The following is a 21,304-nucleotide window of genomic DNA, read 5'->3' as shown; positions in this document are numbered from 1 at the left end:
TATCAATTTGATGTATAATACATTGATTAAAAGCCCTGTTTCTGGTCGTCAGCGTAGACTTTCGGCCGGGGAATTTACATATTCTATGTGGGATTCTCGATAAAAGAAACAAGCCAGGCGTCTCTCTCACCTGCTGCTTCCCCGAAGCGTGGCATGCATTTAATTACTGTGAGAAATAATGCAGATTTCGTAAATGGTCCTGCTTCTGGCTAACTTGTTGCTTTTAATGTGTACCCCAAGGCAATCTCTGGCGGGGGCAGATCGCTGTGGAGGTGGCATGGTCGTCGGTAATCGGCTGTTTACCGTCCCTCCCGTTGCTTCATTAAATCTAGCGCCCCGTGCGTGTACAAATGGCAGATTTGCTAAGTGCCACGTTGGATTTTTCTCCACTTCGATCAAGCCAGATGTGACTCTCACCCGAGCAGATTTTTGCATACCATTATTTGTAAATGGATGTCGTTGCAATTATTACGTTTGTCGAAAAATAAAAACAGATTTAAAAAAAACAAAAAAAATGCCTTACCTGGCAATCTTTTAAATATTTATATACGTAAAATGTAGACCAATATGCTGATATGTATGAGTAAAGCGTTAGTAGATTTCATAGATTATTTTCCTTAACTGCTGTTTTGTCAGCTCTAGCCAGCTCAATGTTTTTATACAGTATATTTCCTAAATTTACTGTGTGTATTTCCAGCTGAAGTCATCTAAACTCCTTTATAAATGTATCATGGTTTTCAGAAAAAATATTTCACCTCTGGTGATCTATGGATTTGGGAGTATGCGCGAGTGCGCCTTTACATATTTTTGTTTGTTATGTTTGTGTTATAGTTTAACACCTTTGAATGTAGATTGTGGTTGTATTCACTTTGCTACCTAGTCAGTAGCATCAATTCTTTAGCCATTGCCAAGTGTAATTTATCAGTCCGCGTTATTAAATAGTTCGGGCTCTGCATCAAAATTGCCAATTTCTGGATAATACATTTCACTAATCTTGGTTTAGTAGCTCTTGTGGGCTTTACTGTGGCTCTGCTATTTGTGCAATGATCACAGTACAAAGATCCCATCATTTCTGGGCCAAAGGGAGTTTTTACTTTCTGAGAGGCTAAGGACATTTCCAACAGGTTACCTTTGATTTCTTTGGGACTGATGTTGTCTTGTCTGAAACTGAATATTATAAACAATCACAAACTGATGCTAAGCAACTAGTTATTCAGTTTCTTCTTCCCGTCATTCCCAATTACTGTCATTCCAAATTTAAATGTAGGTCTCAATGTCACTTTTGTTTTTGAAATTGGAACACTAAATCTGGAGGGCGCATGAGTAACTCAAAGAGCTGACTAAGAGTAGACAGCGAGATGCTCATCTTGGGTTATGTTACAGTAATTATGGGATATTAATGAAGAAATATGTAGGAGAGAGAATGCATACATAGAGAACACGTAGGAGAGAGAATGCATACATAGAGAACGCAATGCATAAAAACTGAACATGGAGTCTTAAGACTGTCCTGGTAATGCATTAAGGCCTCACTCTCAACTTAATTTGCACCCTTGACATAGACACTGACATCACCCAGATACAACCACAAATTTGATCAGATCACTTTCTTATTGCTCTTCATCTTCTGAGCTCGTGATAACATTCTCGACCAAATACTTGAATTTTGAAAAGCCTGAAGTTGCTTACGTTATCTCGAGGATCTCAATAAAGCAGAATTCGACAAACTATCTAAATTGGCAAAATATTTACCAGCATAGCCCAGAAACACAGATGCGTCCTAAATGCCGTAATAGTATCTCCTTCCCGAACAAGGTTCACTTAAAAATGAATTACAAAATCGAAACAGGGTTTTAAACCATTCAATAAATAGTTCACTTGAAAGCTATCCATAGTAAAAAAGAAATGTTGGCCATGGGGACAACAATAGGGAAAAATCATGTACGTATGACATACCTTTGTAAAAAATATTCTGAAGATGCTAACTTTCACCAGGCTGTACAGAAACGAAGACCTGCCTGACCGAGCCCATTTCTGAGGTGTCTAACCAAACTAGAGAAAGTATAATTATCTGTTATGTAATTTACTAACGAGATGTCTTAAAGCCCATTTCTTCTCCTTCACCACAAAAATATTAAGACCTCATACAGTTTTTTTAATAAAAAATCACAGAGATCTGGGACTGAGTCCATAAAAATCCTCAAGTCTTCACCCTGTCTACCAGCCAGCCTCTATTAACTCTATTCTGCATTTAAGGCCGTTCCTGATTAGATAGCCAATCTAGCCTCCAATATCAAATTGTTAAATACGCCTGTGAAGCTTGTAAGGTATCGTGTATGAAACACATTTTTTATTCTTGGTCATGGAACATTATCAAACTGATTAAGTCCTCCTTGTCAGTTAGTGGATTGTGCGGGGAACAAATTGTAACAGTAAACGTCTCCTGCACCTTAAAAAACTACAGCAAACCTATACTTATTAGCCACCTATCTCCTTCTCTCAATTCTACCTTATCCTAGCAAAATTCTGAAATTCGTAGTAATGAAGCAATTACAAGAATATATTGAACAAGACCAGTTACTCCACAAAAGCCAATCAGGTTATAATCAGCTAGTTCAGGGTTCTCAACCTGCCCTGTAATAGGAGTAAGCTATGTTCAAAATCATCCAGTGCTGCTAATATTATTAGTGTAGTAGTGACCGCAGCAGACAAGATTACATAGGTGGCCACCTCATGCAAGATTATCAGCAGTAATCAGCCTCAGTACTTCAGGCTGGGTTGCCAACGGTAATGTAATAAAGGCTTTATCAATTTGGAATGTCTCTAGATGTGTAAAACCTAAGAGTCTTAACTGCTGTGCATCAAGATAATAATGAGCCTCCCCAATTCCAGATACTTTATCACTCAAGAACAGCTTTTAATATTACATAACCTGTATTTGTAAAGCACATGTTCACCCTGATAGGTATCTTGGCACTGATATGTATCAACTCAGTGGTTGGAAAGATTGAATTGGAAATTCAACCGGAGATTCAATTTCAAATTCAACTTTTTTCTCCAAGCATCAACTTATCAGTTCTGAAAATATCCGCATTTTCGCCTCTAATACCAACCTTTCAATTTTGTTAAACATTTATTAGTTTAACCAAGCAAAAGCTTCTAATTAAACAGGCCTGGCTGCACACAGGAGAGCTCCTTACAGGCATCTGGGGAGATACTTGTACCTCATGAGCTACTTGTTGGGGAAGCCTGACCTAAAGGGACCGAATTGGCACTGGTTGACATCAAAGAAGAGCTTCTTAGACTCTTGTTAAACATCAGCAAGCAGCCTTAATACTGCTTGGTTTTTGGTCATCCTACACCCTATGATACAGTTGATCATACTGTTCTTCTCTTCAGATTGAATCAGTGATTTGGAATTACTTGCACTACATACAGATGTATACATTTATTCCAGTTTGGTTGAATGCAACAAATTTGAATGGTGTCAGCCCAGTAATCCTCCCCTAAACTGTTGTGTAGAGTTCCCCTAGGCTCTGCCTTTTCCCAACTCTTTTTCAACTGTTACATGTGGCCTTTGTCTCAGCTACTTGATAAATACAAGATTCATTTGCAGATTTACACTGAGGACACAAATTCTGCATTGTTTTGGAAATCAAATCAGAAGGCTACAACCTCATCACCTTTTCTCTAGACCATATTTAACACGTGATGATAGAAAACGTACTTTGTTTAAACTGGAGCAAAGTGGAATCCTCATCCAAGAGAACAAACACACACAGTCTACTATTTCACAGACCTTACAGCTCAGGTCCTCCTCTTCCACCACTAAGAAAACAAAATACTATAGGCTCATCTTCCATGTAAATGTCATTTAAATGGCAAAACAGTGCCGTAGTCTAGGGGATAATTTGCAACTGTACTTGCTCCACAAAATTCTCCCTCTCCTGCAAACTAAGGACCAAATTGAACTGAAAAGGAGCCTCGTTCGTGACAATTGCAATGTGATCTACACAGGCTAGTCATAGACTCTGATGGAATGACTCCAGAGAGTACTTTGTAAAGATGCCAATGTATGCCTAAACCTAGATAAATATAACTGTGCCAATTCCTTTCTAAAAGTATTCCACTTGCTTCCAGTGGAAACGTACAGCGTACTGAATGCACTTTGCATCATCAACAAAGCTTACTTAAAAAATGCCCAACACATTTACAAAAATCTGCCCCTAGAGCACTCGGATCCAAAAATTCAATAGTTGGACTGAAATAGCGTTATTCTTTTGGATTTAAAAATGCTACTTGAAAAACAGGTGAATCATACCTGTAATGTTGGTCTACCAGAATGAGTTAACCCAAGGTTTTAGGGCATACCAAATGTCTGATCAAGGAGGGGCTGGTGTTCTTTGTAGTCACACATTTGTCAAAAGGCACCATGCCTGGGAACCTAATCATATCCGCTCTTTGCCGTTGGTATGATTCACCTGTTTCTCAAGTAGCGTTTTTAAATCCAAAAGAATAGAGCTGTTTCAGTCCAACTATTGAATTTGGGGATCCTGGTGCCTTGATGAATGCCCCGATAGGCTATGTCGTTAGGCGACATAGCCAGTTCAGAAATATGTTGCTGATTTGAGACAGGTTAGAGCCATTGTCCTCTGTTTACCCGCTCATTACTGATTTTAAATATACCCAATCCCCTCATTAATAAAATGTGACTCGCCGAGGAACCCTGTGTCTTTTTAATTGATCTGGATCCCGCTTCTATCCAGTAGCTTTTATTCAATAACTCCCTCCTACCGCCAAGTCTTTGAGGAGATTAAGTGTGCCCCGGTGGTACTACCCTAACACGGTTTGGGAGAGGATGTCTATGGTGATGCATGACTCTATTACTTGAGTGAGGTGTTCTCTTCCATAAAGGAAGGCTTTCCCAATGAACCTGATAAGAGGTTTTTGATGGGATGAACACTTTCTGAGAATGTATGAACAAGTCTTTTCTCTCCTCTCTTGTTTAGTTAGTTTTAGAAGTGCCTCCTTACGGCTGCCTACCCTCTTCCTCCCCGTTTTGTGATATTATTACCTCCATATTCTAGCCACTGCTTTACGCCAAAATGCTTTTAAAGACCTTCAACGAGATGGTACAGTGAATTATAAAAACATTACAAAGTATAAAAGATAAACAGAAATAAGATGACAAAATATAAGGTAACATGGAAAAATAAAAACAATAACATTTAAGGATCAAAATCTGTTGTAGGCATGTGAATCAAATGCATGATGAGAACGGGAAGGGGCGAGATGCCGCAGCGGTTGAAAAGTCCGACCAAATATTACATTGATATCCCCAACAGAAGGATTCGAAGATATTTTAGCCAGTCTACAGACAGCATTGAATCAGCAGATGAAAAATCTACGGATGGTTCAGGTCATTAAAAGCCAAATGATAATAGCGGAAGAATCAACCTCCCTTCATCTCTCTGGATCCATCAGAAACTATACTGTGCTATCTCTGTGCACTAACACTGCATGATGGAACAAAGAGGAGAAGGGCAGGAAACACTGCGGGAGAAGTGTTATTTTACTGGTGGTAGAATAGGCAACAATACTTCTAGCAATATGTATTCAACCTCCATGCCATACCACATGGATCCGCACACCAGAGCCCACTGTGATGCTTCAGATGTTAGCAGCTCCAGTTTCCTCAAATATTCCAGACTCCCGTCTGTTCCTGCTCAGTTGTTGATCACAGACTGTATCACCACACCATGGCTGCTGGGCCTGCCAACAACCTCAGCGACTCCAGCAGCATCACAACAGCCAGAATTCCTTTAACATTGCTGTACGCAGGGCTGGAACAAGAAACAGAAGGGAGGGCAAATGCAAGCCGGCACCGCTCCTGCTGCAGGCCCAACATTAGCGCTTCCATTGGTTTAGGCCTGCCTCATTTCAAGAAAGTGATCTTTTCACATGCCATTCATACTGATACCATCACAGTTGTTCAGCTTGCATCTGCTCATTTGATTTCAAGCACAGAAAAATAAGATCACATAATTTCAGTCTTGTGTCTCTTCAATCCCATATCAAAGCCTGGATTACATTTGAAATTGTCCTTCAATGGTATTCAGCAACAAATTCCTGAATACCTCACTGACTAAATTTGTGTGCGGCTTCCAGGAATAGTCTGAAATTTACTCTTCCCTAACACTGTTAGCGTAAACCCAAATCTGGTCATTGTTTCTTCTCCCTCTGTACTCCATTCTTGACCACATTTCTATAATGTTACCCTTTTTTTACCTTTTTGTTACCTTTTATTGGATTACTTGATCCATTCTTTGTACATTTCTTCTTCTGCTTGTGGTGTGCTTTCTCGCCTTTCGGGGTTGTAATAATAACTCAACTAAAATCTACACACAAATATGCAATTGATGTCGTCTTTCAAAAGTCACCTATTTATAGCCGGTCACGTATTTCTTTATAACAAGGGTTTATTGTTGATTAGAATCCTGTTCTGTTGAGGTTTATTTATGCCGTCGAACGTGTTAACATTTCTTCCAGCTGCAGCAGTTCATATTCTCACTCCAATTCTACTTAAAATATGCAAAGCACACAATGCATTCACCAGTTTGACTTTGCGGACAAAAAGAAACTAGTCTAAGAACATTATACCAGTCTTTTTAAATAAATCTAATAACCACTTGGAAATTGGGTATTTCTTACCTTGTCATAGATGCATTCTTGCATGCAATGTTTTTGTCCTCATTGGAGCTAATTTTCTTATAGGAGGGTGCACTTGTACTTAAAAATCGTATCTGCATTTAAAGTCTATGTAATTTCCATTATTCAGTCAATTTATTTGCACTGTGTACACTTTAAAATATTGCATTCATTTTGATATGACTTTAATTTACTTAAAATAATTTCTAATTTATACAGAGGCTTCTTAATGATGTTTGTTTAGAACACTGCAATGATATATTTGATTTATTATGCGATAGTTTGAATGTACTTAAGATGCATTGTCTTTTTTTCTGCGGCTGTAAACAGTTGTTGATTGGGGTTGGTGAACAGTGGGTCTGAAGCAATGGACAGAGCATGCAGTATATATTTTTTTGTGAGTGGTATTTCTGGCAGATGAAAACTGTGACTTTGGAAATTAATTGTAATAAATGCAGATGACAAAAGATGGATCATGCAAACGGTGGTGTATAAATGTTAGATACAAATGTTTAAATATAACAAAAAATGGGCATAGACTTAAAATATGGTTGTTAATGTTTCACAATGATGAGGCAGAAGGATAAATCTTGGTTAAAAACCAGACAAAAGGTACAGTACTCCGCGGTCGTGCAGTTTGATTGCTTAGGATATGAGTTGAAGCTAAGTAACCTTTACATGCATTCATATCTTTCTTTTCAAATTTGAATATGAAAAGCACATTCAAGTCAAGGATTGTCACATTAATGACATTTGGCAGTCATTTGATTTATTGGGTTTTAGAAAAGAATTCTTTTAAATATTTCATCATGCTATGCTAATCCCAGTAATATTGCCATCTGAAGTAGTGTACCTGTATTAGCCGAGACATGATGGTGTGAAATTTTCGCTGTCATTCCGGCCAAATTTCCATGAATCTCCTGAATAATAAAACGGCTTATTGAAATATTCAGATTTTAGTTTTTAGTTAAAGCATCTCAGGATGCATAATAAAAGAAAAGGTCTCCTTAAAAGAAGGGGGGGAAATTACTTCATCAAATATTAAAAGGTACTTGACAGCAATGAACATTATTCTTTTCACGGAATTGTACATTTTAACAATAATAGACTTTTGCGTTCTTTATTTTTATGACTTACCTACTTTTCTTTAGGGGGGAAAGTTTGCAACTGTAATGTTCTCTATAATAAAATAACCAGAGAAGTTATAGTTAGTGCATTATTTCGTTTGTGAAAAATATTTCGCCATTTGAAGGTTTAGTTTGAAGTGTTATTTCATAGCTGTCCCTGTCTCCAAAGGCGAATGAGAATATGTAAATTATAAATTGAAAATTGTGTTAGTAATGTTTGGTTAAGGAGATTTATTATGTCACACAGCTGGTGTTTGATTTTCTAAAGGGCGAACTGGGCCCTAAAGGGAGTTGGAGCCCTGTGTCTATGTAAACAATAGAAAACATGTAGATAGAAGTACACTACAGCTGACAGAAAACAGGCAAGATCAGTTACACAGAAATGTAGGGGCATGGGAGGCAGGCTGAGTACAGGGACGAAATACTGACTTTTAATAAGAGGTCGGAACGATTCTAAGAGCAGAAGTGATAATTTGGTAGGAAAGTAGTAGTGTTATCCAAAGCCACTGAAAGTATATGGCAAGAAAGACCCGAATTATGCATCAGGGTCAACAGTATTATGCAGCAAGAAAGGTAAATTATTCATCACAATGCAGCACTGTCTGTGACGGTATTATGTGGTTATTCGGGCACTTTAACACCTACAGTCCCCAATTAGCAACTAAAAGGTCATCACCTAACATTTGCATAGGACCATTGCAGCGAACCACATTTTATTGCTTGTTTTAGTAGGTTTTGATCTGTCCGTATAAAGACTAAACGTTGGGTAGTACTTAGAAAAATATATTCGAGAAATAGAGCTACCGGGGAGTAGCGACAAAGCTGCCAGCCTCTTGGCGGCAACAATAATTAACATTTAAGAAAGACACAATGGACAAGATTTACAAACATAGAGTCAGCCTTTTAATTTACCGCATTGGACAGTGGGGTGGTGTGGAACAAAATATGAATAAATGTTTTCAGAAATCATATTACAACACCATGCAGCAAAAAAAAAGTTTACGTTATCAAGGGCACGTTTGATGTAATTAAATGTCTCTGTAAAGGGCTCGACTGCTCGTAGGAGTCTAGTTTGCACTACAGCAAATGCCTTAAATATAATGAAATCGGTGAATGAAGGACTTCTCCGTCGTGATTTCAGTGAGAGCCTGCTCGATTATTGCAGCTGTGTCTACAGCAACTCCTCATTAAGCAAGTCTTTGTGTTGTGGGTCACTGAGCGTCCTTCGGTCCTTCAGTGTTGGACTGAGTCGCAGAGTGTCCCTTGGTCCTTCCGTGTTGGAATGGGTCACTGATTGTCCCTCGGTCCTTCAGTGTTGTAAAGGGTCACTGAGTGTCACTAAGGCCTTCAGTGTTGGAATGGGTCACTGAGTGTCCATCGGTACTTCAGTGTTGGAATGGGTCACTGAGTGTCCCTCGGTCCTTCTGTGTTGGAATGGGTCACTGAGTGTCCCTTGGTCCTTCAGTGTTGGGATGCGTCACTGAGTGTCCCTCGGTCCTTCAGTGCTGGAATGGGTCACTGAGTGTACCTCTGTCCTTCTGTGTCTGAATGGATCACTGAGTGTCCATCGGTTCTTCGGTGTCGGAATGGGTCACTGAGTGTTCATCGGTCCTTCAGTGTTGGAATGGATCACTAGGTGTCACTCTGTCCTTCAGTGTTGGAATGGGTCACTGAGTGTCCATCGATCCTTCAGTGTTGGAATGGGTCACTCGGTGTCACTTGGTCCTTTAGAGTTGGAATGGGTCACTGAGTGTCCATCGATCCTTCAGTGTTGGAATGGGTCACTGGGTGTCACTTGGTCCTTCAGTGTTGGAATGGGTTACTGAATATTCATCAGTCCTTCAGTGTTGGAATGGGTCACTGAGTGTCCATCGGTCCTTCAGTGTTGGAATGGGTCACTGGGTGTCACTCGGTCCTTCAGTGTTGGAATGGGGCACTCACTGAGAGTCACTCAGTCCTTCAGTGTTGGACTATAGGTTGCAAGGCTCCTGGCCGCTAAGTGCTAGGATCTGCAAGTGACATTTCTGAGCCGCAGCATTGGGTGTTTTGGTGTTTTGACCATTTTACAATCTTATTGCTACTTCCCAGGGCATAAACCATACCTCGTTTTTTCAAAGCCACTGACAGAAGCAATAAATTATGTTTTTGGATTTCTTTGTTGCCAAAGAAGAGACCTATTTGTTGTTTGCTTTATCAGCATTAATTGAATGTGTCTTTTCTCATGCAGCCATCAGAGAAGATCCGCATTGAAATCACGGCCTTAACTTTTAATGAGGACGCAGATGTTTTGCTGGATGACTCTATAAAAAGGTTGTTTGTGGAATGTAAATTTTGCAATTTGCCATCCGAGGAAACACCGGTGTCGCTTCCAAAACCAAAACGCGGACAGTGGATTCACTACAACCACAGCAACGGTAAGCGTAATCCACTTGAAAAGGGCATAGCATTTTCACTGTTGAAATGATAACTTCTGAACAGGGAACATAACAATAAGCGATGCTGCGAGGTTTGAAAAAGCCACTTTCTTAAGGATCCATGTGTTGCACCCAAAGAAGTTTTGTGCATTTTGCCACACGATTGTCTTCCATAACCTGGAATAATTAAGTTTGATTCAGAGTTATTTTTTCAGAAAGTTATAAGTCAATAACTTGTACACACACGTATGGCTCCAAATTGAAAGAGATTTGCAGTTTTCTGGGAATACACAATAACAAACATGAAACACGGCTATAAGATTAATTGTTGCATCCCAAGTACACATCTACAGCCGCCTTTTTGAGAATAAAAAATATATATAAATACATATATGTATGTATGTATGTATATGTGTGAATGGGCCAGGATAAAAAGCTTTGGGAAGGCTTCTGAATATCCAAAAAGGTACGACCGTTGGGTTTACTTTACCTTTCCAAAACCTACCCCGGTGCCTCCTCCTAATTAGATTCTTCTGCCCCTAAACCTAAACCTGCTGAATGCAGATGTTCCATGGTACTTGGCGGTGGATTTATAGGAAGTGGACCATCCAGCCAAAAGTGGGAGGTATCTTATCTGCCCTGTTGCAGGTGTATTGGTGTCTGTCATTCTAAATAGGGTGAGCAGGGGCATCTGCCACTTTTTTGCTAATGTCCCGCGTTTGCTAAATTTTAAAACCGGCCCAAAGTCTCATCGAAGGTTGTGAATACTTATTGAACTGCAATTTGTACATGCATAAGTGTGTTTTGCACACCCGCGCTACACTGAGTAACTTGGCTGGGTTCCTTTAGTCTGATGTATAAGTTATACCTTGCATTCCGGAGTGTGCAAGATTACATGATGTTTGTTTTCTGCCTTAGCCGGCGATATCTGATATTAGGATGAATTTGACACAGACCAACACCACTTAAATATAAATATCTTGGACCTCTGGAGCTAAGCACATAAATTCATACTTACCCTTCCCAACCCATTCTTTGGTATTATCTTTTCCATGCTTTATTATGTTTTTTTTTTTAATGCTCTTTGTTTTATTGCTGTTGTCACGCTGTACATAAAAAAGAATTCAGGAATCAATTCTCTGTTCTCCATTCTCCATGATTTTACATATCAGCAGTCAAATAAACTGTCCCCAACTTCCTCCCCCCCATCCTCCCACTCAGGTGATTATTCATATTTCGGCCATCCCTTCCATTCACATGACACATTACGATCCCAGGTTGCAATTGTACTAGCACTCCAATACACAAATCCAATGCCTCCAGTTCTTGACATTCTGTCTCTGATCAAACCTTCCACCCAAATCCGACCAATCCTTGCTTGAGTGCTCAAGTGGCAAAGCTTTGTAATGTGTTTGTGCGTATAAATCAATGTCATTAAATTATCTCGTCATTGTATTGATTCAGAACTATTTGTTATATGCTCTTATTGATATGTAGTTGAATTTTCCTCAATTGTGTTGTAATCCAGACACTCCAGGTTTTGATACGTTTACGGTAACAACGCTTTGCTCCAATACTTTTTTTTTTTATTCTGAGTTAATCCAATAAGCGGTTTGAAAACTTGGAGGGTTTGAATTTTTAGATGCAAAAGATACTGTGTTTAGCCGCCCTTTCATCTTTCTGTGGCACAGAGCTATGATATTAGAAAAGTAAGGGATATATTAATGCTATTTGTACATGCCTCCCACAGTTAGGATTTTCTCATCTGTTCACCTAAATAGGAAGCATTGAAGTGTGTTTGATGTGGTTTTCGAGAGGACAAACTGGAACAGACACAAACTACCCATGGTGCTAGAGCTAGTTATACTCTTTGTATTGTTTTTTAAGTACAAATTACACGCCAGATGTACTTCTGTTTAAGGTTTGCAGTGCTGTGCTGCATTGGATTACATTGTGAATCTTGAACAGGTTGTTCCAAAACAGAATCTACATTGTCAGTAATGGACAGCCCCCTGTCTGAGTGCAATTCTCCAGCATGATCCATGAATAATTATTGTTTGTTTCACTCACCTTAGGCCTTGTAGAAGTTCTCTGATTTGTACTTCCCACTTGCTTTAGGCGTGGTGGACCGGGGCACTCTTTGCAAACTTTGCTGCAGCACTTACTCCCATTGTTACCACCTTGGCATTGATATCCCAGCACGGCCACTGAGACCGCTACTTCCGCTCCAACACCTTAATTTCTAGAATGGGCTCATCCTTTATAGTTGTGAGCTATGCTGGGGTTTCCCCCTTTTTTTATACAGAGGTTTCTTTTCTAAGGCTCCCCTGAAAGACAGGCAGGAGGGAGACCCTGTAGAGGTAGCGCTCAATGGCTCACAACAGGCGGGTGGGGCGATGCAGTCCGGAAATGCCATTCCAGGTGCCCTCTCCACCTGCAGTGCTGGAAAATCTATCTACAAACATGGCCAGTGCACTGCCTGGTTTGCCAGCGGACAGTTAGGTGGGGGCAGGCCACCAGCGTCAGAACTAGACTTGATCCTGCAGGCGATACCAAAGAACAGACCAGCATTGGAGAGGAAAGTTGATACCATAGCTGCAGACCTTGGGTTACTACACACCGCTCAGCTGAAATTAGCAGGTCAAGTAAAAAAAGGTGAAACAGTCATCCGAGAGCTTCTTCCACAAACGTAGGACATCACCAAATGAATTCAGGACTTTGCTGAGCAAGTATACTTTCTGTAGGGCAGAGTGTAGAATGCTGAGTGGTGCTTCCAACAGAACACTAGCCAAATAGTGGGGATGCTGGAAGGAGCGGAGGGTGCTGATCCCACTGCTTTCATTGAGAACTGATTTTCCTCACAAGTCGCTCTGACGGGCCTCTTCCCCCTCTACGTTGTGGAACACACTCAACGGGTTTCTAAGATACTTCACTTCAAGGATAAGAGCACACTCCTGAGAGTCACCAGGCAGGCCAACCCAATTGTCCTGCAAGAATGCGCGAGTCATGCTATTTCCCAACTACACCATTCAAGTGCAAAGTCGTTCTGCTTCCTTTCCTAGAGTCAAATGCAAATTTCAAAAGGTTGGACTTGAGTACGCCGTGCTCTTCTCCCCCAAACTAAAAATCTGGGCGAATCAAAGCACAAACTTCTTTATGGAGTCAACGATGCCTGAGATTGGGTTGAAAAATACCAAAACACCCCTGAGCAAGATACTGCTGTCCCACGGGCCCAGAACCGGGAAACATCATTTACCACGAAGGCATTACCACTAATGACGTTTACCACGTGACACTTACCACGCAAACGTCTTTACAATGAGGGTGCCTTCCACGACCGTCTTTACCACGGGCTGGGGGGGGGAGACGTGGTATTCCTTCAAGTCGTTCTGCGTGGGCTTGGGGGGACTGGGGGGGGGCTCAGGGGGGGCTGGGCGGGGGGGCTCGGAGGGGGCCTGGGGGGTCTCCCCCCCCCAAAAAAAAAAAAACAAAGGAGCGGATTACTCAAATAAAAAAAAACGCACTTCAGTACCACCGAAATAAAAGGAATGTGCCTCCCCCAAAGACGTGCCGTGTACGTCAAAATAGCAGTCCTTTTTTAGTTTTGGAAGACGTGTTTTGACGCTTGTTTCGATGGTGGATGGAAGTACGGGCTGCTGGTGAAAGACAGGAAGGTGTCAGGTAAGAAAATAATCTTTATCATTTGTGCTTAAAGGACGTTAAAATGCGTGGTATAATCCTTCGTTGCAAATTCCAGCGTGGTAAAGCCACTTGCGAACTAAAATTCGCGTGGTAATGCCATGCGTGGAACTTGTAATCGTGGTAAAATCATATATTCCCCAGAACCGTTCAGCTAGTGCTGAGTGCCATGCTCTGGTCAGGGCATCCCCTGCCCCTTCTATCACTAGCACTCCCTCACCATTGCAATCACAATTAGAGAGTCTTTCAGCCTTGACCACAGCGTCTGGGCTGTGAGACTTTGGCTGCAGCAAGGATCCTAATAACTCTGCTTCTCAGGACAAAGACTCAATTCTCTCTAGGTCCTGATCAGTGTTTCCACCATCCATAACATCTCAAACTCCTCATGCAATCACCTACTGTCATAGCCTGCTCACCACTGTGTTCAAAACACTTAACGACAGCCCACAGCATGGGACATATTACTAACACTGATATCTCCAATGCAGCCCGGTCTTCCCTTTGGCTACACTGTAGACACTCTTGATCCTGTATGGCCACCTGACCTGTGACCCGTCCTTGAGACCCACCATTAGAGTTTCCTGCTTGTGTGGCACCTTACCTGAAGGAGGGGGTAGTGTTATGGCACTGAGTACTCTGGATATGCTAGGGTGGCCACTATTAAGGCTCTGACCCACAACCCCTTTTAGGTGTGTAACCATTGTGATTGATACAGATTTGAGGTATATGTTAGTGGAGGGTGTCCTGGATGGCACTGCAGTGCTCCTGGACAGCGTTTACTCTCCCAGTACTGGAAAGCCGCAGTTTCTTGCTGAACTATCGCTGCATCTCGCTCTCTGGGCACATCTTCCATGGAGGACTTTAATTGTGTGTTGAATGTGCACTGAGATGGGTCACTCCTCCCCATCCCACATGCCCACAACAGCCGCTGCCACTTATCTTCCACAATGGCTGTCACAGTAGTCCACTGCAGACACCTAGAGGGCCTTTCACCCAAATGAGAGGTAATTCTCCTTCTAGTCCCCCCACTTCCACAACCTACATGTACGACTTGGTTGTTTTTTGTGCTCACCATCCTTCCAACTCATAACAAGCACTGCAGAATACGTCGCTAATACATTCTTTGATCACAACTCCTTGTTGCTGAACCTGAAGCTAGGAGAGAATGCATCACCGGTTCCCACCTGGCACCTCCAGCTATCTACGCTAGAGGACCAAGCCTTCCAGGGACAATTTAAGAGACTATAATAAACTACTTTGTTAAAAATGGAGGTACTGCCAGCACTCACCTTATTTAATGGGATGCCTTCAAAACAGTTGTGAGCGGTCAATGTATACGCACAGTGGTGGGGTGACGTAATACAGTAGAGCGGAAATCATCAGACTTTGAACGTTCTCTGGGGGACCCTTTGGGCTACCCTCAACCACGGGCGACTTCAAATGGGACCTTTATGCAACCAGTGAAAAAAAAGAACAATTAATTGAGACTTTGATGCATAGATTCTAGGGCACACCTGGCTAAGATGCATGCTGAGGGAGACAAAGCAGGAAGGCTCTTAGCTGGTTGATAAAACAAGACACCTCTAATGCTCCCTTCATGACAATTCACTTTCCAACCAACGTTGTGGCCTATGCACAAATGGAGAGCCAAGAAACCTTCTGAACATTCTACCCGGCACTATATGATAATACTCTGAATCGTATAGCATAGCTAATCACCTGTTAGGGTCTCGAGGCAATGTTCCTAGACATGGGGAAATTAAGTGATTTTCCCAGAATCACAGAATGTTGAGCCAACACTGAGATTCAAACCTGGATCCCCATCTCTAAGGTCGGAGGCTCTGGCTGTTAGGCCACACCCTCTCCCCTCTCTTCACCTTGCCTTGTGTGCTCCCTTTCTCGTGCCCAGATATCTGACTTACTTAATGGAGTCGAAGTGCCAGGCGCTACCCGTGGCCTGAGTAACTGCCCTGGAGAGCACAGTCCCAGTGCAGGAAACCTGTGATGCTGTCCAGGACTTCGCCACTGGGAAAATACCTGGAATTGACAGCCTACAAATAGACTTCTACAAAACTTACATAGATATACTAGTACCAAGATCAACCAAGGTATATAATGCAGCGCTCGAGGCCAGTGAGTTGGTGCCCTCCATTGCAGGAGTCCCTTCTGGTTTGCCTCTCTAAATCAGGCTGCGACCCTTTGGACATGGCTTCTTATCAGCCACTGGTCATGCTTGGTAGTGATTATAAACAATTGAGCAAAATCATTGCCCAGCATTTGATGGACACCATGCCGGAGTTATTCTACCCTAACCAAAATGGGTTTAAACTGGGTAAGACCACATCCCTCAATTTACGTCGATTACAGCAGCTCCTGGAGGAGGCCCTATTCTGCCAGCCTAGTATTACACCAGGAGAAGGCCTTTGATATGCTTTACTGGGACTATGTGTTCACAGTACTATGCAAGATAGGCCATAGGATGCTACGACTGTTTAAACTACTGCACGTAATGCCCACAACCAGGGTCAAGATTGGCAGGCTCACCTCTGAGCCCTTCCCTATCAGTAGGGGCATGCGGCAGGGGTTTCACCAGTAGCAAGAGGTCCAAGGATTACAGGCCTATATCTTGTTACGCAATTTTTATAGAGGCGAGGGAACAATACTCGAGGCTCAGGGGTGCCCACTATCACTCATCATCTTTGCAGGGGCAGTCAAACCTCTCGCCTCCTTTCTGCATCAAATTGGCAGAGACTGGAGCATACTGTTCAATGATCACATATACTTGGTGTCGCTCCACACTGATGATATATTGATTTATCTCCTGGACATCATTGTGGTTGTAAATGCCTCCAGACAGGCCCTCCATAGATACAAGCTGGAATCCAGCCCAGGGGTCAATTGGATAAAATTGAGTTTGTTCTCCATGTGCCCTGAATGTCCCATACAGAGGACTGTTGGTGGATGATCACATGTTTAAGTGGAATGTTTCTACCTTCCGCTACCTTTGCATCAATACCTACCATGCCAGCAGAGACTTATTGGGCAGGAACATTATGCGAACAGTGTCTGGTTTGCGAGCTCTGAAATTGTCTGACCCATGTAAATGTATACTAAAAGATCAATACAAATTATGTTAAAATAAAAAATAAAAAATCTGAGAAGAGATTGGGAAGAGAAATGGTGGGAATCAAACTGTATACCAAGGAAATTACATTAAAAACAGCGTCAAGTACACTTTGAAAGTTAAGCACCCCATATTAACAATGTACCTGAAATGAAGAAAAGTGAGCACACCTCAATACCCTCTTCTTACTCAGTGCTTAACTAAGAAGTGCCTTTGTTTTACTTCTCAGTTCCTGTAAGATAATACGTATAGTACAGAAAGTCCACTCTTGACGTGTTAGCTATTGTGCATATAGTACAGAAAGTCCACTCTAGACATGGTAGCTATAGTGCGTCTAGTACAGAAAGTCCACTCAAGACATGGTAGCTATACTGTTTATAGTACACAAATACCACTGTAGACATGGTAGCTGTGTGCGTATAGTACAGAAAGTCCACTCTAGACATGATAGCTATAGTGCGTATAGTATAGAAAGTCCACTCGAGACGTATTAGCTCTAGTGTGTATAGTACAGAAAGTCTACTCTAGACGTGTTAGCTATTGTGCGTATAGTACAGAAAGTCCACTCTTGACGTGTTAGCTATAATGTGTATAGTACAGAAAGTCCATTCTAGACGTGTTAGCTATAGTACCTGTAGTACAGAAAGTCCACTCTAGACATGGTAGCTACAGTGTGTATAGTACAGAAAGTTCCCTCATGATGTGTTAGCTATAATGCATACAGTACAGAGTCCACTCTAGACATGGTAGCTTTAGTGCATATACTACAGAAAGTCAACTCTAGACACGGTAGCTGTAGTGCGTATAGTACAGAAAGTCCACTGTAGACATGGTAGCTATAGTGCGTATAGTATAGAAAGTCCACTCGAGATGTATTAGCTATAGTGCGTATAGAACTATAAGTATAGTACAGAAAGTCCACTCTTGACGTGTTAGCTATAGTGCGTATAGTACAGAAAGTCCACTCTTGACGTGTTAGCTATAGTGCGTATAGTACAGAAAGTCCACTCTTGACGTGTTAGCTATAGTGCGTATAGTACAGAAAGTCCACTTTGTTGTACGCGGCACAGGTTTGAATTCCACAATCTTATCTGTTGGAAGCCAGCAGAGGTGTTACCCACCGTTTTCCCAATGTTTGCCATAAAAGGGTGAAATAACAGCATTATTTCCTTCAGTCATCTTTAGGTTCTGCCAGCCAAAAGCTGGGAACTCTGGGTAGTTCTCCAGTTTAGGTGGAGAGCTTCTCTTGTTGATGCAGCGCCTCTGTGTTTAAGCGCTTTACGTTGGCTATTTCATGTGTGATCTAACGTACGACTGAAACGCTACCAGGTATTCATTGGAAGTCGTACACTAAATGCTAACTTAATGTACGGAACAGCTACTCTACTGTCGGGTCTGGTGGGTTAGTGGACTAATTCGTCCACTGTAGGGGCTTGTGTTTGACCTCATTGTCCCAGGTTCAACCCCCGGCGGCTCCACTTTCATCCTTCTGAGGGCGATAAAATGAGTACCACTGACTTGGGAAACAATAAACACGTCATTCAGCCCCAAAATACTCTTCGAGGTGAACACGCTCTGTGTTCAGCTCGAAGGGTATTTTGGGGCTGAAGAGTATTTTGAAATCACGCTGACTTCTTACCAAACAGGAGTTAAAATGTACATTGTACTTTGCACTTTAATATTTATGAAAAATATTGTCATTTTCCTTCTCTATTTATAACGTTCTCAATCTAATACATCAATCGGAGTACACATTACGAGGTTTGGTAGACTACTCCTTCCTGCTCGGTCAGTAGAGGGATCTACCCTCTGACCTGTGAGAGGACGGCCATTCTCTGCCAGGCAGGCAGGAAGGAACCTGTGCCTTCAGGGGAAAGGCCGCCACAGCAGCTCTGTGATGTGTGGGCGCTCTATTCAGTGTCCCTGCACAGTAACCTTCTTTGAAAATAAACTCCCAAAGCAGGAGCTTGTCGTTGAAAAACAAACAACTAATGACCCGAGCCGCTAGGAGTCTTTCCCCAGTCGGGGGGATAATTTCCTTTGGCACCGCCAGACTTTCTGTGGCAGTCCCAAACATAAAAACCTTACGAAGGCACGTCACCCTCGACAGTGCGGATGGACTAACATCCATTGACTGGCGGCGCAGTGTCAGAGGTTTCCGCTGGTCTGCTGGTAAAAACGTGGCCGCTCCCTTCTAAATAAAGAGGGGGCAGTACAGAATTGGTGGGTAGGGACTCTCCCAGTGTGTGGTGAAGTACCCTGCCCGCCAAACTCTATGCTCCTAGATCATCTATACATTATGAAGCACCTGCGGTTTTTCATTAGGATTATGTGCCCCTCCAGTTCATGTACCTACACGTAATGTGAAGCAAATATTTAGTCTGACTTTCACGTTGTTGACGACAAGTGAATTAATAAACTCATCAGACCATTGTTACCTGAAGCCATAGTTCATTTCAACACTTATACCTTATTCGATTCATTCTACAGTGTTTGCACTGACTCAAAGTCAATTTTATTAATCACTTTTTGTGGTTCATTACTCCTTTTCTCTCTAGTTTCTTTTCATAACCACTTTCTTACAATTTTCTTGCCGTTCCCGAATTCGCCACCATTTTACCTACCATTTGCAGAGGAACCATTAAATACCTCTTTAACTCTGGAAGTACTTTCATCCCATTTCCGTCTTGTAGTTCGACCCTGGTGTGTCACTCGGAATTTACAACGTCTGAGGCAAAAGAACTATAAAACACATAGCACCAAAAGCTGCTTAATTCCTTCCCTGCCTCAGCACGACTTATCACTCACATGTCGGCCAGTCATTTTGTCTTCAGGCATCAGCTTGTCAGATTTTTTAGACGACAGACATTTTGCCATCAAGTACAAGTTTTTGATTTTAATGAAATATGTGTTAGTCACCAGTCAGTAGCTTGATAGTTTCCTAAAGAAGTGGCATGTTCAGCTGCCTTGCATTTAAAGATTTTACCGCACATGCCCAGGTGACAGCTTGCAAATATTGGCATAATTCAAAAGAAATACCTTACATTATATTTGGTAATAGTAAAACTTATCTCTAGTGTTTAGAAACAACATATGGGTGTTATAAAGTAATCTTTTTTTATTATTGTCATGCCACCAATATGCCAAGGCCACCGTCTTACCAGGGGTAAAACTATTAATGACACAGATGCCTGCCGTGCTAATCATGGGCATCATCATTCCAGGGGTGGCCACTGTTATGACATGGGCGGCCACAAATAGGCCAAGGATTCACACACTATGCCAAGATTGACCACCCACATGCCGTGGCCGTATACCATGACAGATAGTTGTTTTTATGTCAACGGTTCCTACTCTTATGCTAGAGGCAGCAATCACTATGTTAGCAGGGATGGTCATAACTGATCCAAAGATGCCACATTATGCCAAGAATGGGTCTGTTTAGCCTTGGGGCACCGTCATGCCAAGGGTGGCCACCAGGATTGACTATGGTCTCCAGTGTACCTGGAATCGTCACCATTCTGTGAAAGGTAATGCCGCTCTGCCAGGAGAGGCACCGGATGCTATCAGTGGCCCTGAGGCCTGGTGTTGTTGCCAAGGAAAGACAATGGGTCCCAGGGAGGTACATCACAATAGGCACACTCGCGCTCAGTAGTGGGGGTCCATGCACTGGCACATACTACCTGCCCTGCTTGGCATCCAGCATACTCCTGTGATCTGCTCCCTACAATGACATTTGAGTTAATCCATCTACTCCTGGTGTCTTTTTTACGCCACCGCCACACACATTGTAACAGGCAGCCTTCAAGATGACCAACCACAATGAGGTTGAACTGGGCCGGGATGAGTTTTGCCTCCATGAGCTACTAACTGGCAGTAATACATGTACAAGGCTTTTGCGATTCCCGGTTCTATTCTGTGGTCTCCGACACTAGGACACATTTCAGATCTGGGAGAGTAATCCTCTGGCATATCATGTTAGTGTCATTAACAGTACTTTCGTCTCGCCATTTCTTTATGAGGTTTAGCCCTGGGTGAAATAAGTCCCTGGGGCCTCTGGGCTGTGTACAGGCATTGATCATCACCTGTTGGACACAGGCAAACCAACTAACATAACTGATAGAAATAGCATTAAAAAGTACACAATAAAACAAAAAGAATAACACTGATCACCTTGAACCAGCAATTCTACCCAGAAAACTTCTTATGTACTGTAGAAGAACTGCCTTTCT

General features: G+C 42.1%; 1 protein-coding gene across 4 annotated transcripts in view; it reads left to right on the top strand.

Moving 5' to 3' along the window:
* The window catches only part of RPGRIP1L (RPGRIP1 like), a 1,159,147-nt gene that overhangs the window by 953,543 nt on the left and 184,300 nt on the right, over positions 1-21,304 (top strand). For all 4 annotated transcript variants that reach the window (XM_086945185.1, XM_086945184.1, XM_086945187.1 and 1 more), the window contains exon 23: positions 10,063-10,249. In XM_086945185.1, the coding sequence (XP_086801311.1) occupies positions 10,063-10,249 (187 nt within the window). The remainder of the gene's footprint in view (positions 1-10,062; positions 10,250-21,304) is intronic.

Source organism: Lissotriton vulgaris, chromosome 12, assembly GCF_964263255.1.
Source record: "Lissotriton vulgaris chromosome 12, aLisVul1.2, whole genome shotgun sequence".
NCBI lineage: Eukaryota > Metazoa > Chordata > Amphibia > Caudata > Salamandridae > Lissotriton > Lissotriton vulgaris.
Note: the sequence above shows the minus strand (reverse complement) of the source record. Positions and strands in the feature narration are given on the sequence as shown.